This window comes from Psittacula echo (genome assembly GCF_963264785.1).
Source record: "Psittacula echo genome assembly, chromosome: 3".
Classification (NCBI taxonomy): domain Eukaryota; kingdom Metazoa; phylum Chordata; class Aves; order Psittaciformes; family Psittacidae; genus Psittacula; species Psittacula echo.
Window position 1 is genome coordinate 106741961 of NC_137736.1, and position 27916 is coordinate 106769876.

The 27916-nt window shown below is 41.9% G+C and overlaps 1 protein-coding gene across 1 annotated transcript in view; it reads left to right on the forward strand.

Moving 5' to 3' along the window:
* Positions 1–27124, forward strand: part of FLT3 (fms related receptor tyrosine kinase 3) — a gene marked incomplete at both ends in the record, with an annotated part of 41341 nt that extends 14217 nt beyond the window's left edge. Inside the window, 21 exons of the mRNA XM_080613460.1 lie at positions 60–175; positions 2430–2547; positions 4237–4373; positions 4887–5026; positions 5108–5261; positions 9493–9658; positions 13104–13210; positions 14698–14809; positions 16579–16757; positions 17369–17481; positions 17584–17716; positions 17806–17910; positions 19458–19568; positions 20296–20449; positions 20809–20930; positions 21316–21440; positions 21796–21918; positions 22549–22660; positions 24903–25002; positions 25925–26030; positions 26990–27124. Of these exons, the coding sequence (XP_080469586.1) occupies positions 60–175; positions 2430–2547; positions 4237–4373; positions 4887–5026; positions 5108–5261; positions 9493–9658; positions 13104–13210; positions 14698–14809; positions 16579–16757; positions 17369–17481; positions 17584–17716; positions 17806–17910; positions 19458–19568; positions 20296–20449; positions 20809–20930; positions 21316–21440; positions 21796–21918; positions 22549–22660; positions 24903–25002; positions 25925–26030; positions 26990–27124 (2668 nt within the window). The remainder of the gene's footprint in view (positions 1–59; positions 176–2429; positions 2548–4236; positions 4374–4886; positions 5027–5107; positions 5262–9492; positions 9659–13103; positions 13211–14697; positions 14810–16578; positions 16758–17368; positions 17482–17583; positions 17717–17805; positions 17911–19457; positions 19569–20295; positions 20450–20808; positions 20931–21315; positions 21441–21795; positions 21919–22548; positions 22661–24902; positions 25003–25924; positions 26031–26989) is intronic.
* Between the last annotated feature and the right edge of the window lie 792 nt (positions 27125–27916).

Below are 27916 nucleotides of genomic sequence, written 5' to 3' on the forward strand. Positions count from 1 at the left end.
TGTGTGTGCTGCATATTACCTTCTAGATAACAAATGCAGCTTCACTTTCTGTTTTACAGATATGTTATGTCTTTGGCTTTTTCCCAAATAAAAGAAGCACAAGCTGGGAAATACACCTTCTCAGTCATAAGTGAAACTGGCAATTACACAGTAGCTGTGCCTGTTCTCATTCGAAGTAAGTATGAGATGAAAGGACTTTCTCCATCAATAGGTTTAAGGGGAGAGACTCCAGTTCAGTCAAAGCAATGAAGCTCTCCCATGCTGCATTTCAAGCATCTTCCTGGACTTCCATAGGTCTTGGAGCTGTCTTCAGAGGCTGAAATCAAAACTACAGACTGCATGAGAGTCAATAAGTCAATAAGCCTCGCAACTGAACAAATAAAGGTGGAAATGCCTAGCAGCTCTCTTCTCCCCTATGAGAAATTCCCTCTATGCCAGAAGGGACAAATTGAGGGTGTATTTTGCATGGTCTCAAAGCTCATGGACTAGATTTCTTTGCTTGCATCTTACCCTGTTTATTCTCAGTGTTCTCAGCTGGGCTATTACCTGGACCAGATCAGGACATCCGTTTTATATTCTGGTCTCTGGTGCTCCAAAATCACTGCCACTTCTCCTCCTGGGCCTGCCTCTGGGTCCATGCACTTCTCTCACAGCTTCTGCTTTCACGGTTCCATGGGCACCAAGAATCACCACTGAGGGAAGGGGAAAGACAAGGTCTTTCTTCTCAGTGCCAGCCTTTACTTGTTTATTGAGTCTTCAGGTAAAACCCATCAGTACTACAGCTGCTCAGCACAAGGGTGCCTGAGAAGCTGAGATTTTAGCTGCTGTTTAAATGCTCATGACAGTGCACCTGTGAGGTGTGACTTTTTGAAAGGCTGACAGTGGGAGCAGGTTTGATTGAATTTTCTCAAGAATAACACAAGGGACATCTGTGATGCAAAGGCAACTGCTGCAACAAAGTTCAAACTTCTGTTTCTAAGCAGGGGTGTCCAAGGACATAGATTAGAAGAAAAAAGACCAACGCTGATATGTTTGGGTTTTTTAACAGAAGATAAATTTATATTATTTTGTCTGGAGAGGACCAAATTTAAAATTAAAAAATGCAAAAGAAATTTCAAAGAAAGAAGAAGAAGAAAACATCCATCCAAACAGCTAAAAGACTGGCAAAGCCTTCTAGAGAAAGGTTTAATAGCATCGTTACTTGCCCTGTTTTTAATAAATTGTGACAAATCAGCCAGTTTTATTCCCTCTTTAATTTAAAAACATTTCTTCTGCTTGACTTTTTTTTTCTCTCTCAGGTGTCAGAAGTGTCACCTCCAGTCTCTCCTTGTTTTATTTGAAGGCCTATTGCATGTCTCAATCATAATTTTAACAGCTTCATTGAGGGGACCGGGTATTAAATCTTCAATTAAACATTATCTTCTCTAGTGTACCAATTAGGCTTTAGAGGTAAAAAGTGATATTGCTTGTGCAAGCAATAGTGGTTCAAAACAGTTTCGATAAAGATCTTTTCCATATCAATTGCTTGGATTGCATTCTTCCTGCTCATGTGAATCTAATAATAATTTCATCTCTCATAAAATCCTCCAGCCTAGATGGGAATCCTTCAACTGAGATGTGAATCTCTAGAGGTAGAAAAAAAACCCTTTTAGGCCCAGCTTATAAGACATAAATGAAGAAAGAAATTGAAAATCCAAAAGTATTAGTTTCACCTTAGAATCATAGAACCAACTAGGTTAGCATGTCACCTCGCAGGCGATGGGAGAATGACTAAAGAAGATGTCCCTCTTCTGTGTAGAAGCTCTAATTTCATTTTAAAATGACCTAAAGCCAGAGTTGGTGCTCTGAATCAAATGTTTACCAGTTTTAATACGTTAAATTTATGTGCTTAGTCCAAGTCTGCACCTGATGGATTGAGGGGACTGGGAGTTATCTAGGAACCTTTTCCCCCCAGGTTACAAATACAGGTTAGAGAAGTCTGCTGGTTATCAGAAGTCATTATCACCCGTTGTTTTTCCATGGTGTATCTGATCTGACCGAATAGTGTGCAAGGATCCCATTTTGTCTAGAGACTTTCTAGTCTCAACAGATACTCCACCAAAGGCCATGGGATTGGTATGTTATTTTGAAAGGTATCTGTGCTCCTGCCCAGTGAAATGAATAGCGACCACAGCAAATTCACACCTTTCAGTCTCAGGAATATCCTTTGGTGCAGGCTTTGATACCAGTGAAGCTGTGATTTAGCAATCAAGGCTGAAAATCTCATGTAGACCAACCCACAATATCCCTAAGGCAGAATCATTTTCTATTCACTCAGTGCTGAAACCTCCTGAAACAAATTGCATCTCTGTAACTTCACTGTGAAATAAGCAAAACACTGTTTAAAAATGGTTTCAGTATTCGTAAATATTTGCATTATTTCTTAACAGAGAAACCAGGCAAACCCTATTTTAGGAAAAGTGAAGGATCAGATGCAATTGAATGCATATCTGAGAGCTACCCCCAGCCCTATGTGGAGTGGATATTTTGCAAAACACCTGAAAAGAGGTATGGTGTATGTTTATACGCGTGTTGAATCTCTAGACTGAGTTCACCAACTTTTGAAGGGGAAGGCTTTGTACTGCTTAGCGTGCATAGTGAGCTGGGGAGATAACTGAAGAAGAGCTTTGGGGTCAGAATTTTTGAAGACAGGTTCTGCCAGCTTGATTGAAAACCTGTCCCTTCATGATCCATTCTCGGGAGTGCTGCAGTTCCTCTGGACTCACTCCTACAGGCCTATGTCCTTCTTATGTTGGGGGCCCCAGAGCTGACCATAGTACTGCAAGTGTGGTCTCACAAGGACAGAGTAGAGGGGCACGATCACCTCCTTTGACCTGCTGGTGACACTCCTTTTGATGCAGTCCAGGATACAACTGGCCTTCTGTGCTGCGAGCCCACACTGAAGCCGGCTCATGTCCAATCTTTCATCCACCAGTGCCCCCAAGTCTTTCTGCTCACGGATGGTCTCAGTCCTTTCATCCCCCAGCCTGTTATTGATACTGGGGGTTGCCCCAACCCGGGTGCAGAAACTTGCACTCGGCCTTGTTGAGCCTCAAGAAGTTCACACAGGCCAACTTCTTGAGCCAGACATGTCAACCCCATTCCTCAGGCATGTCAACCACACCACTCAGCTTGGTGTCATCTGCAAACTTGCTAAGGGTGTGCACAGTCTATGTCACTGATCAAGATATTAAACAGTACTGGTCCCAGTACAGACCCCTGAGGGACACCATTTGTCACAGATTTTCATCTGGATATTGAGCCCATGACCACTACCCTCTGGATGTGACCATCCAACCAATTCCTCATCCACCAAACATTCCACCCATCAAATTCTTATCTCTCCAATTTAGAGAGAAGGATGTTGGGGAAGTCTGTGTTAAAGGCCTTACAGAAATACAGATAGATGACACCCATAGCTCTTCTCTTGTCCACTTATGTAGTTACTCCATCATGGAAGATCACTGTGTTGGTCAGGCAGCAGTTCTCCTTTATGAAGCCATGCTGGCTGTCTCAAATCACTTCTCTGTCCTCCACGTCCACCTTAGCATAGCTTCTAGGAGGATCTGATCATGATATTCCCAGATACAGAGGTGAAGCTAATAGGTCAGTTGTTCCCAGGGTCCTCCTTTCTACCCTTCTTAAAAATATATGCAATGTTTCCCTTTTTCCAGTCATGGGGACTTCACATGAAGTGTTAGAGCTGGGAAGATGTTAGAAGGGATACTAGTTTTCTGAGCTAAATTATTTTTCCCCCATTCTATTAATATATAAAGTTGATTCTATTAATAGCAGGAATAATGCCTTTCTTTGCAGCTTGTTGAGGTCTTTGGGATTTCTTTGGGATCTGGGTCTCATAAGGGCTGCTGGATTTGCAGCATCTCCCACCACAGGAATTCAGAGATGTGGTATGAAAGCTCAGCCTCTATGATTTCATTCTTGTCCAGATTTTAGTCACAGCATTACCTGTCTATGAGGCAGTTTGAGCATATTCAGGTTATTTCAGCTCGTATTTCTGCCTAAGCTGTGACATTTTCTTTTCTTATCTTCACCTTTCCTAGTTCCTTTTTTATTCAGCTATGTAAGATCCAGTTTTCCCACTATTGTTTGCATAGTTTCATGGCTTGGGAATTTATCAGATTTATTTGCTTGAAGTTAACCAAATGAGTCAATGAATAATTGTGCTTGTAATTGCAGCTGCCCTGATAAAGTGCATGAAGAAACTGGGGAAATAGATGGCATACAGAAGATACAATACGAATTATTTCAAACTTATATATGGTGCTGTGCAGCTAATGACCTGGGCAGGGAATGCACTGGCCTCTTTACAATAGGTAACTTCCCTCTAAGTTTACTTACATGCAAGCTGGATCTTGCTGCTGAAGTTAGTTGCACTGCTCACCTGGGTATAACTTCTTTGCTGAATTACTTGTTTGTATAATGTTATATGTTTGTATAATCACTGGAACAAATCTAATAATGAATATGATTGCTCAGTTACATGTTTAAAACCTAATTCTAATAGCTATCTGTAGTCTCTGTAAAAAATGTCTTGCCCTAAATTTGCTAAATATCTATTAATTTTTTCTTCATGTTTTTAGGACTACGGGGCATGGAAACACTCTTCAAAGTGTTCTCAAATATATACATTTATAAATAATTATAAATTGATCTATACATTCAGGTTTATTAGTCTGGTTCTTTTAAGTAAACCTCACCTGAGCTAAGCTCTGTGCTGAACTGCGCCCTATAGATATCTTGTAAATTACATCAAAACTATTGAACTAACTGAGCATTTTTCCAGGCAAAGTGATGGTTCTTTCAGTGACTATGTTTTGATTTTGTAGATTTAAATGAAAGACAAGCAGCACCTTTACCTGAATTACTTCTTAAAGTCGGAGAACCATTGCTGATCAGGTGCAGAGCTGTTCACCATAATTACAAATTTGGAATAAAATTATCTTTAGAAAACAAAGAAGTTGAGCAGGTAAGAAGACAGGGCATGTTTCAGGAGAGGTAATATTGGGCACTGTCAACTGATTAAATGGAAATCTCTGTTGAAAACTAGGATCGCCAGTTTGAAGGATTAGAATATCAAACCGATTACTCGGCAATTCGGATCCTGTATGTGTTTGCTTCAGCGGCAGGAAGAAGTGATAGTGGACATTATACCTGTTCTTCTACTGCTCATCCGAATCAAACTGCTTTGGTTACAGTTTTAGGTAATTCCAACCCCTGGTGTTAATTTTGTCCCTCAGTTGGTAATTTTTCTTTGTTTTCCATGTGGCAATTGTTTGCTTGCAGGTAGGCAGCGTATGTTTGTAGTTCCTTTTCTAAGAAAAAAGTCTGACTTACTGACAGTCTAGGGTAGCCCAGACATTAACCTGAACTGAGCCATTCTGGTACATGAAGATAATCAACCTTTGCATTATACTGCTTTTCAAATAATTCCCATTAAAAGACAGTCCTTTTGGAAGTTAAATACAAAAGATGTACCAGGCCTGACATAGGTCTGAGAGGAAGAAATCAAACATATATAAGATTCTTGGTGGTGGGCTGTCTCACTCAAAAACCAGAACAAGCATTGATAGATCTGAAGGAAAACCTGAAACTAGAGAGACTACTCCAACATTATTGGTTGTTCTGCATGTCTCCTGCTTTCCAGGCACTGAAGGAAACCATCCTCTTGAGACCAAGCTATACAAGGCCTGAAAATTTAAAAAATTAAAAGCATAACAAAGGACACATCATTCTACTTAAGCAATATGTTGATTTAAAAGCCAGGGGAATTGAAGTTAGTCCAAAATAGCCTCAACCTCAAACTTTGTTTTTCAGATGGAAATAATGTACAAAGAGTCGTAAGTCTGGAACCAAGGTATAGAAAGGAAAGCTATAGTTAGGACTGTACTGCTGGAGTAGACCCTAGAAGTACATTTCTGACTGTTGTGCCTGGAAATGGAGTCTGTAGCCCTGAGAACAAGATTCTCCGAAGCACTCACCATGCGTTTCACCTTAGATGAGTTAAGCTTTCAGAGTTTACAGCACTGTCCTGGTTTAAGCCCAGCCATAAATCAGAGCCATGCAGTCTCAGTCTCACTCCCCCACTTCCCTCCCCGACTCCCGGAGGGATGAGGAGGAGAATCGAAAGAATTTATCTCCCACGGTTTGAGATAAGAGCAGTCCAGTAACTGAGGTATAACACAAACCACTACTGCTTCCACCAGTAATAATAATGATAAGGGAAATAACAAGGGAAGAGAATACAACTGCGCACCACCCGCTGACCAATACCCAGCCCGACCAAGCAGTGATCTAACCCTTCCAGGTAACTGTCCCCAGTTTTACATCCTGGGCATGACGTGCTGTGGTATGGAATACCTCTTTGGCTAGGTTGGGTCAGGTGTCCTGTCCCTGCTTCCTCCTGGCTTCCCCTCTTCCCTGGCAGAGCATGAGACTCACAAAGTCCTTGGTCAGAGTAAATATTACTGAGCAACAACTAAAAACATCGGTGTTATCAGTATTATTCCCAGGCTGAAAGTCGAAAACACAGCACTGCGCCAGCTACTAAGAAGCAGAAAAATGACTGCTACTGCTGAACCCAGGACAAACACGTAGGCTAAGAATGATAGAAAGTGAGAATACTTGCCCCAGTCTCTTCAGAAATTACTTTCCCAATGCAATACCCTCTTTTCAGTTTCTGCCTCCCACTGAGCAGGAAGTTCATTCATCATTTACAGTAACTGAGTACAATACCTGGGCATTTTTTCTACACACATCTTCCTAGTAAACAGGAAGGCAGGAGTGAGAGGGTAGTGTAGAGGTAGAGCAAGATCCTTTGTTTTCTCAGTACTGATGCCCAGTTCAGAAAGAGTGGCTTCTTGGATCCATGAACAGGTATGAGTATGTGTCACAGTAACAGAAGATATTTCAGTCACTGTCCATGGAAGGATTTCTGAGTAGGGTATTTTTTAACTGGAATATGCCAAGCCGCAGTGATTGTCTGTACCCTCCTTAAGATCCTTTATGCCAACAAAACTGAGGGCTTATTGGCTTTGCTGACAAGAAAATCTATTTATTTACGTATATGGTGGATTAAAGTGAGAGGTTGTTGTCACCTGGCTAACAGGCGTGCTTCTCTCCCAGTTTATGCAGGTACATCATGTGCTTCTGAACCACCCCAACCTTTAGCCTAATATACTAATGTCAACCATTGTTGGCGTGAATTTATGCTATCATCCCAGCTTCAATTTTGTCAGTGGTATAGATACAGATTTCACTTGGTTGTCCATAGCATAGGGTGATAGTTTCTGAAATGATCCTACCTTTAACCATCACAGTTCATGAGTCAGCACCTACGGTTACACTGGGAATGGTCGTGATGTAGCTTAACCACAAGAAAACTGATTTGGTTGACATACAACACTGCGTGGCCTAGGGTGGTTGGCTACCATTAACTACATTGGCGAGTGGTCTTCTAATCTGTAGTGATGCCTTGCATCCACACAGCTCTGGTTTTGCTTTTTGCTGATTGATACTTAACCAACTTATCCCATCTTGTGTAGCTGGTCAGGTCAGGCAGGGTGGTTAAGCCACTTTAAAGCACAACAGAGGTTACACCAACAACTGCAGCTGCAAGGCTTTGTTTCTGCAGTTCTTATGCTCTATTTACAGCAGTGTTGAATAAAGAATTTTTAGCCCTATGCAATCTTGATTCAGGAATATGCAAGCTATTTCGCAACACGTTAGGCTTAAAGCCACAAATAAACAAATACAATAAATACAGAGACTTGAAAGCTTTGTTTCCAGTCTCAAGAATTTCATCTCACCTCTCTGTCATTACTCAATAATCATGTTCGCTGGTTCTCTGGCAGAAAGACACTTGAATCTGCCAAAAAAATAGTCAGCCAAGCAATAATGTGCTATTTTCTTTCTCTTTCAAGAGAGAAACTACTTTTTCTTAAGTTGCTTCCCAGAGAAAGGGCATACCCTGCTCCAAGGTCCTTGTGCACACTCTGGAGAAAGCCTTGACTCCTGACTGGTTCTGTTGTTGACAGTACACACAGAGATGACATTCTGCCTAGAAGGATTAAGTCCGAAACATCATTCAAAACATGAAGGTCCAATTTATAAAACCAATAAGCAAAAAAAAAAATAAAAATAGGAGAACAATCATGAAAGGATTTGCTTCCTGTTTTAAAATACTGATTTTTTTTTCTTTGTGGTTTTCTGGGAGTTTCCAGATAGTATTTTGAAAGCCAGTAAGATAGACACGGATAAAACATGCCAAGCAGGATATAAGGTTTCAACCAGAAGAAAAACACTCAAAAAGAAAAAAACCAGTCCAGCGATATTTCTACAGTGCAGTCTTTCACCATATGGCTGGTTAAACACTGGCACGAGTTTCCAAGAGGTTGTAAAGCCTACTTCCTTGAGGATACCAAACTCAACTGGATGTGGCTCTGAGCAATCTCACCTAGTTGGACTTGCTCTGAGCAGGGGCTGGACTAGACATCTCCAGGATCTCTTCCAATATATATGATTCCATGATTTTTACAGAGCTGATCCTAGCCCCACTGATGTCTTTAGGACAGCCTCCTCCCACATATGTCTGCTGTTGTTTGGGTGGGATTCATTTCACGTCAGGAGACATCTAGCGCCAGCAATGACTTTGGGTCCTCCAGCAGTCAGTGTCAAGAAAGAGATATTTTCAGATATTTTATTGTCTTCTTATCATTTTAGGATGGGATACATCTGGACATGCCTCTCATTCCACTGAGTTTATCAGAGGTCAAAACAAGTAGCTTAGGTGGGTTACTGAACTTCATACAGCTCCATTAGGTGAAACTAATCCCACCCTAGCAGGGCAAGTGCCAGCAGCTTACAGTTCACACACACTTTCAAAACACATTTTCATGTTGCTGTTGTCTTGCATCAAATATGTCTGAGATGGAGAAATAAAGGAGCAGCTACGAGACTCATTAGCAAAATCTTCAGTTCATTTCAGGGAAGGAGAAACAACTGCTGTCAACATCTGATTATGCTAATAGTGCCACCTGGTTTTGTCCCTGATAGAGGAAAGCCAGAAGATGCAACTGTTAGCACCTGGAACACACCTAAACCAAACCAAATACATAATGGTGGTGGTGGGCCTGTGGCTCTGCAGAGTGGACCAGAGAGGAACCAGGCCAATTTGAAAAGACTCTAGTTTGACCAAATATGCAACTTCAGCAGGCTGAGATTATTTGTCTGCAGCTGAGCACAGTGACATCATTTCAGTACTATTTTGGAAGTATTATCTTATTTTGATTAGCAGGATGCCTTTTGTGATGTAACATGGTGCTTTTTTTGCTTGTGATTGCCAGAATGAAAAACATACAGATGGCAAAGTTCCTTCATTAAGCAGTTCGGCCTTTATAATATATAAATTTTATTTTAATTTTTTTTTTTTTTCAGAAAAGGGATTTATAAATATAACCGACTCTAAAGAAGAATTTGAAATTGGTGAGGAAGCGTTTTGCTTTGAAGTTAACTTTACAGCATATCCATCAGCTAGATGCATGTGGCTATCTTCCCAAAAAACATTTCCATGTAAACAAAGTTACAGCATGGATGGACACAGGTACTTGAACATTTTGGTAATTTGATATAATAATGTCTTGTATTTATATCTCGTTTGGGCTGCTTACTGTCCATGTTTTGTACTCTCTGTTTTTAAAATGTGGAGGTGAAGCTGTGTTAACAAAAAGCGCTCAAACATAATTTTGGTTTTCAACAGCAGTTCATGTAAATAACTTCTAGAATCAAGTTATTCTCCATGTTATAATAAACCCTTTGGTAAACTAAGCATGTAGCCTTTTGTTTATCTGCATTTTGCTATTCCCTTTCTCTCTAACATAGTTTCTCAGTTGCAGTTTTCATACTGGATCACAAGTATTCCCCTTTTGTCATCCTGTTCTTGATGATGTTCCCAGTGTCTTTCAGATCGCTTAAATCAAGTCTAAGGCCATGTAGTTTCCCAGGCCACTGTTAGATCTGTTCAACTATGCCACAGAAACATACCGTTCTGCTTGTTACCTAGGTCATGTATTCTTCCACTGCTGCAAAACATGTTTTGAATAAACCTGTTAGTTATCTACCTTTTCTGTTATTTCCTACAATGAAGTTCTGGCATGAATCCTGCTTAAGGCTAATGTTTTCTCCATTCCTTAGGCTTTCTAATTTCTTGATAATGTTATCTAATTTCCTTCAGAGACTCTTTCAAAGTAGTCCCTTGGCTTTCAAGGTAACAACTCTTATTCACCTCAATGAAAATAAAGCTAAGCTGCTCTTTTGAAGTTTTCACTTTAAAACCAGGTAGGGCCTAGGCAGGAATTAATGTGGCTGCACAGACTTTTTTCTCGTATTCTTAAAACCTCTCTTAGCATCTGTATGAAGTTGTGCTACAGCCATGATTATTATTTCTATCATTTCATTCCTCAGAATTTTGGTGCACTCAATTTTATCCAACTAGCTTGTCAAGTCATCTTTGCAACACACTGGCCTTCCCATCTGCATTAGAAGGTGCATTGGAGTCAGATCTTCATGAAGTTCAGAGACAGCTCAGTTCAGATTAGTAAACTGTCATCTCCTGGCAATGGCCACAGGAACTCTGTCCCTGCTGATAAAGCGAGGGCTGTCAGCAAACTTTGATAGCTATGGGTATGTGTTGGTGACTAATCTGCAATGCCTGACATGAGCTAGGCAGATCTGTTCTTTGTGGTCGCGACTGATTTTGGAAATGAAGTCTCAGGGGACAACCATGAGCATTTGCTCATCCTTGTCCAATAGGTACCTCCCTCCAGCTGATAATGCGTAGTTGATTTGCTTTGCAGCTGGTATTGATCTCTTCTCACCACTCATAAGAACAGGGGCAGTTTTGCTTGGATGATTGACAGCTGGTGTAAATTCAATCCAGATAAGAAGGAGGTGCTACGGGCTGGGCCAACAATAACAATTTTGAGAACTCCAGAAATAGCTTAGGTAACTCTCATTAATGGGTAAGGTGCAGCTGCTGGTGGCCTGGGATCTATGAGTCAAATCAGATAGCCTTTGCAGCACAGCACCAACAATTGTCGAGCGCTGATCACCACCTGCTGACAGAGAAAATCCAGCCCATGTCCTGGAGAAGTGCATTCCAGGCCAGCCCTGCACCATCCATGGCCACGACAATGGCCATGGGCACCTCACCGCCCCAAGTATCACTACAGCTTGGCCTGGAGATTGCTTCAAACAGACAACTTAGCCATTCATCTGACTGTGCTGTCAATTAAGAACTTTTTTTTAGGTTTATTTTAGGTAATTATACTTTGTGTTTGTTTCTTTGTCATCCAATTTATCTTATGGAAAAAATGTAATTGAGGGAAAAATCCATAAATTTGGTGATTATTTCATCTGACAAGTACATTCTTCTGTACAAACATTCCCCGCAGCTATTCAGTTTTGGTTGAATACTAGCGTTGGATAGACACATTTCCCCTGAGGAAAAGAAGTAGAGGTAGATATTTCATTCAGTTTGAAGCAGCAAGGGGTAGGCAGATCAGGAAATGCCTGCAGCTGTAGCACTGCAGATTTCATTGTGATTTTAAAACAGAATGTTTCTTGAAACAAAACAAATAAAGGTCATCATATATCTTCATGTATTGTGAATCTAACTTTGCACATTTTAGTTAACTTCTGTGTAATCCTGTCTCCCAACACTTCTACTTTACTTCTTTCATATCCTTTTTCATTTCCTGTTTTTCTGCATTTTTGATTTCCACCATTTCCTTATCAAATTTTTCCTCCTGATTATAGATCATATTAAATTCATTAATTAACTCTGTCCCCTTCTTTAGTTTCTAAGTCCCAAGGATTCATCTCTTCTGTCACTGCCCTACATGTTTCCAGACATTCCTTCGGAATTTCCATTTTCTATTTGCTTTTGTTGACTCTCTGCTTTAGCACACTGCTGGCTTTCACTTCCCTCCTAAGAGCAGATCATACACAGAGCGACCTCTGCTAAATTTATAATATTTATCTCACATCCCCTTGTGTTTTCAGTTATCAAAGACACGCTTTAAATTATTTTCTAATTACTTTATTAAGATTTAATTCTTCAGGCCTAGGATTTCAAACGCAACAGATGATTTGTGGTTTTTCTGCCTTCAGTATCCATTTTGAGGTAGCTTAAAAGGGGTCTGATTTAAAAAAATCCCTGAGTTCAGGGACATCTTTAAGGCCATTTCAGATGAAGACCTTCAAAAGTCAGTAACTATATGGAGTTTACCTTAGTAAAAGGCAAAATTGCCAGTGGCTTCCATGTGAGCTTTCCCAGTTTAGAATTGCAAAACTGGTTTAGAATTGCAAGGTGATACTTAATTCCTTTGTATGTATCTTGCTTAATGAGAAATACCCTGGGTTTATTTCTCTGGATTTCTTACTTCACAAATTGCTGATATAGGCTGTCTGGTTTTAATTTCTGCTTCAAACCACCTGATATTCTGCTTGCCTTTACCACAGCAATTTAGTTGGGGGCTTCCTAACCAGTTATCTTTGAGCAGCCAGGCAAAACATCTGCCCCCAAAATCTGCCCCCATCTCCGCCATCTAAGAGAGATTTTCTGAAGTGCCTTTTAATGTTGATGAACTGCAATAGCTGCCATTTAAATCTGACAATCATCGTCTTGACTTCGACAGTATTAGGTTTACAGTTGGACTCAATGATCTTTAGGGTCTTTTCTAATCTAAATCATTCTGACGCTATGAATTATATATGTTGCCTTCCAAAGGATTGGTAATAAAATCACATCCTGACAGTCCACATGTACTCCAGGAACTATGAAGAAAATTGCAGAATTAAATCAATACTGCAGGAAACAAATATCCTCTCATCAGGACTGTTACATTCTGGGATTTATATTGTCTAAGCAAAAATAATTTCATCTGGGTTCCTCATTAGAAGATGTTGGATTGTGTGAGTCCTAACTACATCGAAATCTTTTTCAAGTCAATTGTTTGTCCATTTCCCTCTTTTTCTTTACTCCACAGCATTTCATCAAAGTTCTGCAACCATCAGCACCGGTCTGGAGTATATGTATTTTATGCTGAAAATGATGATACAGTCGTGACAAAAAAATTCACTCTGTATGTGAGAAGTAAGTGAGAAAATAATCCTTGTGAAGATTTGGCAAAGTCTGGGATTTTGCCACTGATATAAATGGAGCTAAGATATTTATTTTCCCTTGGTATTCCCCATTTCATTTAACCTAGGTTTATTGTTGACAATGGAGGAGCACAAGGCAAAAATGTGATTCTCTTCACTCTGCACTACACTACTGAAATCCAGGCTCTGGGTCAGGGAATGATGCTGGCTGCCTGTGTGTCATGTTTCTTGTGTTGGTCAGGGATGGAAAACAGAAGAAGGAGGAGGAAGTTATTAATTTTTTTTGTCTTCCCTTTAGTTTGCTGTAAACAGAGATGATAGAATATGAGAAATGAGTCGTACACTGAGAAGAATAATGCTTCTTCAGAAAACCACAAAGCCTGGGAGCTCAGTAAAATACTCTACAGAGTATTTTATTCTAACTCTACAGAGCCAGAATATTGTAGAATCATACAACGGTTACGGTCAAAGCCCCATCCAACCTGGCCTTGAACACTGCCAGGAATGGGGCAGCCACAGCTTCTCTGGGCAACCTGTGCCAGTGCGTCAGAGCCTACTTCATGGAGAACTTTTTCATAATGCCTACCCTCTTTCACTACATACCCTTGTAAAAAGTCTCTCTCCAAGTTTCTCCTAGGCCCCCTCTAGGTGTTGGAAGACTGCCATAAGGTCTTCCCTGAGCCTTCTTTTCTCCAGCCTGAACAAGTCTGAGTACAGACCACATGAGATACACAGTGAGAGGAAACACCCTCATTAGGTGTTAGCTTTCTATGTGTTTATGTTATTTTTTTTCCCTAATGGCACTTGTGAGTTAATGTGGTTAGTCTGAGACCCTTTGGTGTGTAAAATGTGTGTTAGGGGTGCAATGCTTCATACACCCCTGCCCTCGAGTCACTCACACACATGGAGTCTTACCCAATGTTCTCAGTTCTGCCACACAACTGCAGCACCCTCTCATCCTTGCTCTAGGTCAGGTCAGGAAGCATTATTTACTAGGTATTATTTATACAGGGATCCTTTGTGCACATTTTGTATAAGCTGGACACCCAGACCTGAGGTGTCAGGGGAGTCCTAGGGCTGACTGCTTGCTCTGAGTTAGAAAAGCAGAAGTCAAGGTTCTAACTTTGGCTCTGACACTGTTTTGGTCTGGCTGTGCCTGTACAGAGAAGCAGCTGCTCCCCTTGCCTTGCCCACACTGCCATCCTACAGAGCCGAGGCCAGGAGCTGTAGGAAGTAGGAAGACTGATGGCTGTACCCAGCTCTCACAGTGACATGTGGGTGGGTTAGTTTGAAAACACAGAAGCAGACCTTGGTCTTGGCAGAGTGTCATTGCCCCATAAGTGTCAAGGTTTTGATCACTGAAGTGCTGACAGAAATTATGTTGTGTTATATTGTGTTGTCCCTGCCCATGGCAGGGGAGGGCAACTAGGTGGTCCTTTGCAACACAAACCATTATATTATTCTATTCTATTGTTGCAGGAAAGCCAGAAATAAAGATGCAGTGGCTGTTCAAGCAGATCTCCTGCATTGCTGACAGTTACCCTGCCTCATCCTGGGTTTGGAGGAACTGTCCCGAGCTGAACTCATCCAAGTAAATACATTTCCCTCTTTTTTATTCATTGCAAATGCCATATCTTATCTATCCTTGGTTAAATGAAGACTGGCCTGTAAGAAACCAGGTGTAAAATGCACCTTCGACCATTTGTACAAGGGGCCATGATGGCATGCTCCAGGGGATCACCAAAACTAGAGAAAGTTTTCCATTTTTTTTTATTGTCGTGAAATGAAGTCTATAAAGGTGTGTATCTCAGATTCTTTATGGTGAAATAAACCCCACAGGGTTTATAGCAACAGTCAGGCAGTTACAAAGTCCAATCTGAGTTTTCCTCTTGGCCTGTCAAAGGTACGGGTATTCAGGGAATGCATTGGTTAATACAGGCTTGGTTAATTAGGTAAGCTTTGATTAATACAGCTGTTACAGTGACCTGTTAGCAAGGCCAGTAAAGTCAGTGTACTGTTTTTGGCTTGGATAGAATTAGTTTTCTCCACAGTAGCTGCTGTGGGGCTGTTTCAGATTTGTGCTGGAAACAGTGCTGATAATTCAGGGTTGCTTTTGCTTTTGCTTTACCTGTTAAACTGTCTTTATCTCAGTCCACGAGTTTTCTCACTTTTACTCTTCTGATTCTTTCTTCCATCCCATGTTGAGGAGTGAGTGAGCAGCTCTGTGGGGCTTCTTTAATGGCTGGGGTTAAACCGTGACACTCAGTGAGAGTGTTTCTATTTCCTCTATTTATTTGGGACAATGAGTCAGGCCCTAAAATTTCAAAGGATGCTGAAACAGCTTTGAGCTGTTTTATAAACCCTGCCGTTTTTATTTAGATACTCCAAAAAATAATATTCCCGTGCTGCAGAAAAGTACTAAGTCAAAGTATCTTTTAGAAGACTGTGGATAAAGCTCTAAGTATTTTAAGCAGACATTAAAAACAAAATATCTAGATGATTTTCTTATCCATAGCTCTGAAGAGGCTTCCTAACATTGATCTATGCAGAAATGGAAGAGGAAAGAAAACATCCAGCTAGTGATTTTAAAACAGTCCTTAAATCAGCTTTCTGGAAAGAAAATGCCATGGCATTTCTTTTCTTGGGAACTTGCACATATAGAAGTTAGTGCTTTGTGTGGAGCTGAATTAATTTTATTTACTTACCTCTTCATTTAGATGAATGATAAAAAAGCTAAATAAATAATAAGCAAAATAATCTCTGTGGAGGCTTACTTTCCCTTGAGTGTAATGTTTCCTCTTTCTATGTATCAGGTCCTAAATAAGTCATTAATACAGGGTGGATGCTCTCCACTATCAGTGAGAGAAACTTCTCATTGAAATCACACACCTGCAGAGAAATGAGTTAGAACTTTACTGCCGGTTCATTTTGTATTTATTGTTTCAGTAGGGGCTTGTTTGGAGCTGCTCAGTGGTTTGGGTGTTTGTGGTAACAGTGAAATCAGTGGGAATAGATGGGGGGGGGGGGTGTCAACTGTGAAACTCTGGAGATCCCATTGTTTAAGCGGTGCAGGTGCCCTGCAAGGGCAGTGGTGGGACTGAGAGTGAGCCCAGTGTAGGAGATAGTGAGCCCAGTTCAACCCCTGCAGACCCCATCATGTCCGTCACCAAAAATGAGACTGGCAACTGCTCTGAAGCCTCACTCTAACAGTGACAAATAAAAACCAATCCCATCTATCCCTCCCTCTATCCCTACCAGCACAGACATATCACACAAGACATGTTTTGAAACATCCCACCTTCTACCCTGGAAAATGCCATCGTGAGCCAAAAATCAGAACTGGTCTGCTTTCTTTTTCAGCTGTACAGAAGAAATCACTGAGGGGATTCACAACTTCTTACCCGAGAGGAGATCCCTGGGGTCATGGATTTCAAGCAGTACTTTAGATGTAAAGGAGACAGCAACAACCTTCTCTGTGGAGTGCTGTGCAAAAAATTCTGCTGGTTCAGCCTGTGAAAAGAATTTCATTAACCTGTCAGGTACCATAAAACAGTGTTTTAGCATAGGTTTTCTCTATTAAAGCTGTCATTATAGATCTTATTTTATGCCTGGCTAAACGGCTGACCATGCCATGGCATTGCAAGTAAAACACAAGTGCTGTTTGTATACACTGTGGGAAACAGTGGGTGAATGGGTGACTCAGGTCTCTCTTCTCTGGTGCCAAAGTGGGGGCCTCCCTTATTAAAATGAGCAGAAATTTCACACAAATATGAAGCGTTGAATAGAGCCATAGCAATGTTGGGTCTGCTGTTTTATTTCACCTTAGTAATCCCTAACTGAAGAGTGAAGGCATCAGCTTTGGGAAGAGCTGAAGCCACTTTGGTAGTCGGAAGGTGTTGGCCCTTGTTCCTCTCCTGGAGGTCACCATGGTGCTGCCAGAAATGCCCATGGGAGCTCTCCCCACCCCATGGGGGTCATTGCACACCTAAGCAAAAGCATGACTGAGCCAACAGAACCACAAGGGTCAGTCCCTGTCTGGGAAGCAGAAGTGAGTACAAGGGAAAAGACCTTAAACTGCGGGTTCTCCTTGTACCTTTAGCTGTACACGCAAAGCTCTGATTCAGTGAGTGGTAATATGTATCTCTTAAAGTTGCAGGAGCTGTTTCTCCTCCCCTGAACAGTACTGCATTCTATGTCTCTGTTGGATTTTTCCTCCTATTGATCGCATTCTTGTTTATACTAATTTTTCATAAATACAAAAAGGTAAAAGCAAATATAAATACCCACCCCTTCTTCTGTTGTTCCTACCAGGCTGTTTCTCCTTCTCTAAGACTTAATCATTGTTGTTTTATTTATCTTCCAAAGCAATTTAGATACGAAAGCCAGTTGCAAATGATTCACATCATAGGCCCATCGGATAACGAGTATATCTACATCGACTTCAGAGAATTTGAGTATGATCTCAAATGGGAATTTCCCAGGGAAAATCTGGAGTTTGGTGAGCAGTCCATAAGGCAAACCCCAGTGCTGGAGCAATAGCCTGTGCTGTACCAACTGTAAATAATATTGGCATATTGTGTCTTTTAGGACAAGTACTTGGTTCTGGGGCTTTTGGGAAAGTGGTAAATGCAACAGCTTATGGAATTAGCAATGCAGGAGATTCAGTCCAGGTTGCAGTCAAAATGCTAAAAGGTATGATAAACTCTGGGTGCCTGTTACAAGCAATGATGTATTCTAGTGGCTCCAAAGCAGAAGCATTGCTGGAAGTCCCTTTATATACAAACTTCTAGCAGTGACATCTCACAAATCCTTCATTTCAAAATCCCGTTTCAGTTTGGAAAGGTACTGCTGAAGTACCTTCTTCCTGTAGCAACAGAGGTCTGCATTGTGTGTGAAAGGATGGAACTGCTCTGCTCTAAAGAGGATGAATGCAAATTCATAGTGCAGGTGCCTGCTGGTCACATTGGTGACTCTGTGGACTTTGGTGTAAGATCACTTTGTCTTGTAGTGCTGTCTAGCTGTTGTACTTCCTTCACATCCTGTGCCTGAGCTAGCTTGTTTGCAAAACTTCTGGCACATCTTCCCGTAGTCTTTTCTTCCTGATGGCAAAGCAATTTCTTTCCATCTCTCCTTATGGGTCAGGCTTATTAAGTCTCTAATACTCCTTGCTGCTTGGCTCTGGCCTCTCTCCAAACTGTCTTGACCCCTCACAAAAGCAGTGCCCAGGAGCAAGCCTCCCTGGCAGCAAGCAGAGGAGGAGGGCTGCCTTGTTGGGTCCCAAGTTCCACATAGAATCATAGAATCATTTAGGTTGGAAAAGACCTTAAAGATCACTGAGTCCAACCATTAACCTAACATTGCCAAGTCCATCACTAAACCATGTCCCCCAGTGCCACATCTACACGTCTTTTATATACCTCCAGGGATGGTGACTCAACCTCTTCCCTGTGCAGCCTGTTCCAGTGCTTGACAACCCATTCAATAAAGAAATTTTTCCTGATATCCAGTCTAAACTTTCTCTGGTGCAATATGAGGCTGTTCCTCTCATCCTATCACTTGCTACTTGAGAAAAGAGAACAACAGCCACCTCATCCACCCTTTGATACATTGGTAGTTGCACCAACACCCTACTCACCAGTATGCCCACACAGTTCCTTCCTGCCAGAACTGCCATCCAGCTCTTCATCCCCTATTGCACGTGTGTAGCAGCTTCATGCTTCCTTGGTCCACTCCTTTGTGGCTGTCCTTATGGAAGTTCAAGTTGATCATTTTGGTTCACATCCCAAGTTCACTGAGATCATGAAGACCAAAGATTGCTGAAAAACAAGCCTAAAGCTATTACTGAAACACAGAGTTTTCGTTAGCTATTGGATTGCAACTGGTTGCATGCTGTATGGCTGTTAAGACATTTTTCTCTTACCAACAGGGTTGACTGCCATTTTCTCTGTGCTTGTGAACACCTTAATAGTTGCTGTTATTCCTTGTCAGCCCAAGAAAACAAATACTAACATTTTATGATTGCTTTCACAAACATTCAAATGACCCACGCTCACACACATGTAGTTTCCACCTTTGGCTAAATCTTTTTATACTTTACAACAATATTTTAGGATGTTCCCAAGTGTACTGTCGGTCCAATGAACTTGAAATGAAGACTTGCCTGTGACAAAGCATCACAACCATTTACATTTTTTATTTCTTTGCTGGAGATTCCCAAATCTTTGTTATTACTTTTACAGAAAAACCTGATGCTTCAGAAAAAGATGCTCTAATGTCTGAGCTGAAAATGATGACTCACATTGGAAGCCATGAAAATATTGTGAACCTACTAGGAGCTTGTACTGTGTCAGGTAACTTGCAATTGTAGAAAGGTACCAGTTAAAACCTCTGGAATAACCAGGACTCCTGAACAGAAAAAAAGTATCAAAAACTGATCATTGAAAGCAGTATTAAAAACATCCAAGACATACTTAATCGCCTGTTCCTCAGGCTGCTGTTTCTCTCTTCATCTTAAATCCTGTCTTTGCCCAACCAATTTTGCTGTTCTGTGCTGGCCCAAAACAAGATGAAGATGAGCTGAAAGCAATGTTAAGGCCATGCATGTGTACAGAAATGAGTGCTTTCTCATTGGACTTGCATGAAGTGATACAACAACCTTTCTGTAGAAGAGGTTTTCCTGTTACAGTGGTGATGGCACTGATATGGGTTAGTTTATTAAGTGAAAAGGAAAATCTTCTCTGATGTAAGGTACTTTTGTATCCACATGGTTATGTTCACATAACAAATTTTAATTTGGTTTTTTTAATCATGTGGCTCCCCAAATAGTGAAGTTGGGGAAAGAAAGGGGAAAATGGCTGCAAAACAGACAGGAAAGAAAAGAACTGAAAAAGAGCAGGGATGGGGGTAACACCCAAAGGAAAGAGAGAAGTGAATGATGAAAAGAGGTACAACTGGGGAAGGAAGATGCGTGGGATGCTTAATACCGATTAGTCCTGAAAGAAGATGTGGTATCATTAGGGCTTTAATGGAGAGAGTGCCATGGATAGCAGGAGGCATTTACATCTCCAACTATTTCAGGACCAATCTACTTGATATTTGAATACTGTTGCTATGGTGACCTTCTGAACTACTTAAGGAGCAAGAGAGAAAAGTTTCACCGGACATTGACATATGTTTTTAAACAGCACAACTTCAGCTTTTACCACAATATCCGTTTGAACCCAGATTCCAGGTAAAGCATTCAGCAGCAGTTTAATGCTTTATAAACTACTGTCTCCTTTTAAGCTGCATTATCAGCTGTGCTGTAAGTTGCTGAAATCACTGAATTCATGAGAACGTGTCTTCACATACTTTAATAAGCAATGCCTTTGGGAGGAACTGAGATTTGATTCTCCCTATGATGTTCTTCACACTGAACTGCAAAAGACAAGTAGTATCTTATTCTCTTCCCACTTTCGAGAAGACTCATGTCTGTGCCCAGATTTTTAATGCCAGTAACTGATCATGCTTTTTTACTGCAAGAATAGTTTATGTGCAGAAGATTATGTGATACACTGTGTGTAACCTTTGAAAATGTGTCATACACTCCAGGAAGGGAACTCACCTCAAGCATGGTGTGAATGCAGCTCTATGGAGAGAAGATGAAGTCACACAAAGTCAAAACATAAATGTGACATCTGGATCAAATGGGATTGTGCTGCCTTCTGAGGAAGGTAATTGCTTCTATCTCTAGTAATTCTGTTATTATTGTATTTATTATATTATTGCTCTAACTAGACAAGATTCAGTGACACAGGAGGCCCCTTTCTATCATATGCCTCTCTTCCCTTATAGCAGGAATTTTGCTGGAGAAGGATTCAACAACACTTAAGATGAGAGGTTTATGTTTCTGAATATTTTTCACACAAATACGTATGCATAGTATTTGCATGAAAATATTCTTTCCTTTACTTTGTATCTGAACAAAGGATGCAAAAGATGGATGCTCTCTGTGATATTCTCGGTAGGAGCACGTGAAAATCGTTATGGCAACCAATGGAATTAACCAGATAGGAAGGAAGCCTATGGAAAACTCATGCTTTTGGTTATTTTTTACAGATGAAATTAGATGTGAAAGCAGACAGATGGATGAAGAGGAGGGCTTTAATGTGCTCACTTTTGAAGACCTTCTTTGCTTCTCTTATCAAGTTGCCAAAGGAATGGAGTTTCTTGAGTCCAAATCGGTATGATGAATGGTAGCAAATTGTTTAGAGAGAAAAGAAAGAAAAATTAGGTCAGTCATACTGAAGAACAGAGCCATTCAGTGGCAGGTTAGAACTATGCCTCCTTCCCTGGCTTTACAGTGAAGACTGGATTGCAGCTTTAGACATGAGCCTGAGTAAGAAGTAGCTACACTGCACACTTCTGCCTGCTCTGGCCCTGTCCACCTGCCAGGACAACCAGGAACTGCCAGCTTGCTCATTCTCCAAACTGTTTAAGTGGAAGGAGGCATCAGTTCAGAGAACTCTCTCTGAGACAAGGGAATTATCTTCTTCTGATACCAAATGCTGCAGCGCTAACCTTCCTTTTTCTTCTAAGTGCATTCACAGAGACCTCGCTGCCCGAAATGTACTAGTGACCCATGGAAAAGTGTTGAAAATATGTGACTTTGGCCTTGCCAGAGACATAATGAACGACTCCAACTACATTGTCAGGGGCAATGTAAGTTCCTGCGTGCTCTGTTTTTCATACCATTGTAAAAATGACAAGGAACCAAGAAAGTGAAGCCTTTCATTTTCTAATTCCATGTTAGCTTTATGGCCAGCTGTATAGAGAGTGCAGAAATCTCATGTTTTCCTGCTCTTGGCAAATGCAAATTCTCAGCTTATAATTAATATGATCAAGCTAGTACTGTAAATGGGATGGTACCCACATGACACTGAAAATCCATTGATGGAAGTGCTGGGAATTGTTTACTGTTACACACAATAATAATACAGGGACAATAGCATGTGGGGGGAGTACACCAGATCCTCTGGCTATACGAAGAAGTACTGTGTGGGTATCTTCATCTACGCTACTCCCTCTGGAAGTCAGAGGATGGAAGAAGGCTCTTCCAGGCTTGAGCCCATCTCTTCCTTAAATAGTCATCTAAAATGGATGAGATGAACTGGCTTCATAGAAGTGCCTGTTTCTCTCTATAAGGAAAATTCAAAGGTGCTATAGAAACAGGTCCAGCTTTTCACATAGCAAACATGAACTGATCCTACTCAAGCACTGGAAACTACAGTGAGTCATTAAGAAAGCCTGTGTCACTGCATGACCTGGCGTCCTTTCCCCCTGTCTATACAGGCTCGTTTGCCAGTTAAATGGATGGCTCCAGAAAGCTTATTCGAGAGGACATACACAACGAAGAGTGATGTCTGGTCTTTCGGAATATTACTATGGGAAATATTCTCTTTGGGTATGTTGCAGAATCATAGAATAGTTAGGGTTGGAAAGGACCTTCAGATCATCTAGTTCCAGCCCCTCTGACATGGGGACATGGGGTCAGGGACACCTCACACTAAACCATGCCACCCAAGGCTCTGTCCAACCTGGCCTTGAGCACCTCCAGGGATGGAGCATTCACAACTTCCCTGGGAAACCCATTCCAGCGCCTCACCACCCTCACAGTAAAGAATTTCTTCCTTATATCCAATCTAAACTTCCCCTGTTTAATCCATTACCTCTTGTCCTGTCACTACAGTCCCTGATGAATACTCCCTCCCCAGCATCCTTGTAGGCTCCTTTCAGATACTGGAAGGCTGCTATGAGGTCTCCACGCAGCCTTCTCTTCTCCAGGCTGAACAGCCCCAACTTTCTCAGCCTGTCTCCATACGGGAGGTGCTCCAGTCCTCTGATCATCCTCGTGGCCCTCCTCTGGACTTGTTCCAACAGTTCCATGTCCTTTTGATGTCGAGGACACCAGAACTGCACACAATACTCCAAGTGAGGTCTCACGAGAGCAGAGTAGAGGGGCAGGATCACCTCCTTTGACCTGCTGGTCATGCTCCTTTTGATGCAGCCCAGGATACGGTTGGCTTTCTGGGCTGCGAGTGCACACTGAAGCCGGCTCATGTTAAGTTTCTCATCGATCAACACCCCCAAGTCCTTCTCTGCAGGGCTGCTCTGAATCTCTTCTCTGCCCAACCTGTAGCTGTGCCAGGGATTGCTCTCATCCAGGTGTAGGACCTTGCACTTGGCATGGTTAAACTTCATCAGGTTGGCATCAGCCCACCTCACAAGCACGTCAAGGTCCCTCTGGATGGCATCCCTTCCCTTCAGCGTATCAACCAAACCACACAGCTTGGTGTCATTGGCAAACTTGCTGAGGGCGCACTCAATCCCACTGTCCATGTCACCGACAAAGATGTTGAACAAGACCGGTCCCAACGCCAATCCCTGAGGGACACCACTCATTACTGGTCTCCAGCCAGATATTGAGCCATTGACCACAACTCTTTGCATGTGGCCATCCAGCCAGTTCTTCATCCACCGAGTGGTCCACCGATCAAACTAATGTCTCTCCAATTTAGAGACAAAGATATCGTGTGGGACAGTGTCGAATGCTTTGCACAAGTCCAGGTAGATGACGTCAACCTCTCTACCCCTGTCCATCAGTTTTGTAGCCCCATCACAGAAGGCCACCAAATTGGTCAGGCAGGATTTCCCCTTAGTGAAGCCATGCTGGCTGTCACCAACCACCTTGTTGTTTTTCATGCGCCTTAGCTTGCCTTCCAGGAGAATCTGCTCCAAGATTTTGCCAGGCACAGAGGTGAGACTGACTGGTCTGTAGTTCCCCGGGTCATCCATTTTCCCCTTCTTGAAAATGGGGGTTATATTTCCCTTCTTCCAGTCACCAGAAACTTCACCTGACTGCCATGATTTTTCAAATATGATGGCCAGTGGCTTAGCAACTTCATTCGCCAGCTCCTTCAGGACCCATGGATGGATTTCATCAGGTCCCATGGACTTGTGTATGTTTAGGTTCTTAAGATGGTCTCAAACCAGATCCTCTCCTACAGTGGGCCTAGGGTCTTCATTCTCCCAGTCCCTGTGTCTGCCTTCCAAGACTTGGGTGGTGTGGTCAGAGCATTTGCCAGTGAAGACTGAGACAAAGAAGACATTAAGAACCTCAGCCTTCTCCAAGTCCAGGGTAGCCAGTTCTCCCAATATCTTCCGGGAGGGGGCCACATTGTCCATAGTTTGTCTTTTATTTGCAACGTACCTATAGAATCCCTTCCTGTTATCCTTAACATCCTTAGCCAAGTTAATTCTAACTGGGCCTTAGCTGTCCTAAGCTGGTCCCTAGCTTCCCGGGCAACATCCCTGTATTCTTCCCAGGCCGCCTGTCCTTGCTTCCACCTTTTATAAGCCTCTTTTTTCCTTCAAAGCTTCCTGAGCAGCTCCTTATCCATCCAAGGAGGTCTCCTGGCCCTCCTGCTGCACTTCCTTCTAGTTGGGATGCAACACTCCTGACCTTGCAGTAGGTGATCCTTGAATATCAACCAACAGTCTTGGGCCCCTCTGCCCTCTAGGGCTATATCCCATGGAACCTTACTAAGCAGGTTCCTGAAGAGGCCATGTTCTGTAATACAACAGAAAAGCAGTGCTTGGTTTTGGCAGCTTCTGAATTAACATGCATTCTCTGATGTTTTCCACAGGTGTAAATCCCTACCCTGGGATTCCAGTTGATACAAACTTCTACAAATTAATACAAAGTGGTTTTAAAATGGACCAACCGTATTATGCTACAAAAGACATGTAAGTGTATTTCCTGAGTGATGGATAGCATGGGAATTTATATTTATTAAACCACTGTTATTATTAAACCATACCTTTTTCAGGAAAAGTTGCAAAAGGTGAGATCTTCCCCTACCTCTAGCTGCTTGATCCTACAAGTTTTGTCCTAACACAGAAGTGATCAACACAAAAGGTTACATGGCCTTCCTTTCCTAGGGAACTTCTCATTCTCAGGTCACAGACTCCTTTTCTTTTTGCAAAAGCTATGTTATACCAAATACATTTTGGATATTAACTGAATCTTTGGTGATTTTTTCTAAACTTCCTTTTTTTTTTTTTTTTTTTTTCCAATTGAGCTTTAGCATGTTTGATTTAGTTCCAGGAGGACAGGGATACTCTTAAAGGAAAAACCCTGCTAAGGAAGGGTTGGTGGGAGCTCTTCCTGTGCTCTCAGCACATGGTTTTTAGCCTGAATGAACTCTGCCTAGAGGTGGACCACAGGGAGCAATAGAAGAGAAGGTGACGGGGAGCTACAAGACCCAGAGCATGGAGGAAAGGGAAGAACTTCGGGTTGCCTGAGCTCTTTTGACAGACATCTCGTAGATAGTCTAGGGACTCAGTGCCTTGCTATGACACTATACTGTTTTTATCCTCTCCATGTAAAGAATGTGATGGCATCAAAGGTGACTCTGATGGATTGGCCAATGAAAGAATTGTAGTGGGACTTATAAATACCAGGGAACCTACTGACCTAGTAAGTTTGCAAGGGACTTTAGCTGATAAGCATTGCACTGGTCCCTGCTGAAACTGCAAAATCGGGCACCTTTCCATAAAATCATTCTGGTGCCTCATGATTCTCATTCAAATTCTGCATTTCCATGTAGTTACTTACAGAGAGTCCAGCAGCTAACATGTTTTCTGTATCCCCTCTTTGCTCCTGCAGCTATCGCGTGATGCAGTCCTGTTGGGACCTTGACTCCAGAAAGAGACCCTCTTTTTCACAGCTGGTTTCCTCTCTTGCCTGTCAGCTGGCTGAGGCAGAAGGAGCAGTAAGTAAACACAGAAGAAGAAAATGTTACTTTTCTTTTACTTTCTTTTTTTTCCCTAGCCTCGTAGATCACAATTAGCTGATAGTCTCCTGGTTTCTATTCAAGTGCACCACTGAGTTATGGATACATTGCCCATGGATCTATGTAAGAGTCCAGGGGATTTTTTGCTGTCATGGGAAGAAATCCTGACCTCCCTGGTGAGGATTTCTTTCCTCCAACTGTCTGCACCAGGACTCTGGAAGGCTGAAATCTCTCAGCCTGTGCTATGGGAATGTGTTTCACTTGTGAAGGAGCCAGTGCATTTGGCTTTGGTGACGCTTATAGCTGCCATGGGAGAGGAGCTGAGCCTGGGCCACCAGCCAGGGATCTCGTGAAGGGGCTGCCATAAGTGTGTGCTGCCACGTCCTCACAGACAGAGGGAGGGCAGTATGTTATTCTCGAAGTCATACTTCATCCTTACCAGATGATGATCTCTTTCTCAGGGAGGATAAGCAACTCCTTTATAAACTACTGATTCCTACCTGGGTATCCTCCCTGAGCTAGACACACAGTTTCCCAGTGCAGTGTCCTTATGAGCCTTTTAGGGTATGGAGAGCTATGAATGACTCTTGCCTTTGCAGCCTTGAGCCTCCCTGCAGGCTGGTAGCCTGGCAGAACCTGCCGAGCATAGAGGTGAATTAATGAGCAACTTCAAAGCACTGTACCTAGAAAAAAAAAATCCCCTTTTGCAGTCCAGTGCCCTTCCTCAACCCAGCTCTCTGTGACTGGACAATATCCATCTGCGGTCTGGATTCCCCCTGGAGTCAGTGGGAAGTAAATGGGCATGTACGAGTGTGATTCTCCCTCAAGAGGAGGCAGACTGTATCTTACAAGTGCCTGCTTCACAGGGAGAAAAGCAGTCTTCCAAGTACAATAAGTAATAACCGAGGTTATCTTTTATTTCCTTGTTCCAACTCTAGGTTTACCAAAATATGAAGAAAAATGTTTCCACACACAATTCCAGCATCAAAACTAAACCATATGTAAGTAGGGAGGAGAAATCTCTGCTATCCCTGACTGTGCTCCAGCATGAAGACTCTCAGGTTGAAAAATAATCTGGGTTATGGATTTCATCCCAGTATTTTCATAAATTCCATGTAGCATAAATGTATTATAACACCACTAAGAAAAGAAAATGTTACCAACCACTGCTCCACTCACATTTCTTATAGGACAGCCTATATTTATGTTACTTTGAGGAGAAGACACAATTCATTGCTTTGAATTCAGCAAACACGTTTATCGCAGACAGAAGCAATGGTCTTTTCAACTTATATTTGGAGATCTCTTTTCCTGCTTTTATGTAAATAATGTCTAATCAATGCACTGAATTCAGACTTTTCTTGCCATATGGCAAGAAAACACAAGAAAATATGTTTTTTAGTCAATGTTTACAAGCACAGACTATGCATCTAAAGAGAGCTTGGTGTGATTTCCAGAAGTGCTACTCACATCCTCATCTCCAGATGTCAGTGAGCACTGGAAGAAAAGGCTATTGGAGTAGCCAACTTTAGATGCCAGAATTTAAAAGTATCAGTCCTGTTTTACAAGGAACAGTAAATCTGAGTATGTGTAACTGTCTTATCCTGGACAATTGCTGTCAAGTTCCCAGTAGATGTCAAGTTCAGGTGAGTTCACTTCACCGAGCTTTAGGTACTCTGGTGGTCTCTAGCTGTCCAGGCTACATTCCACATCTGCTGATGACAGTTAGGCACTTACAAGGTGTGATTCTTTCTTACCTAAAATAAGAATCTAAAACAAGCAGGAAGAGTGATATTTGGAGATGACGACCTGCCTCCCTGGTCTCGAAAATTCAGGTGTCAGTTTCCGACTGAAAGTCTCACTCC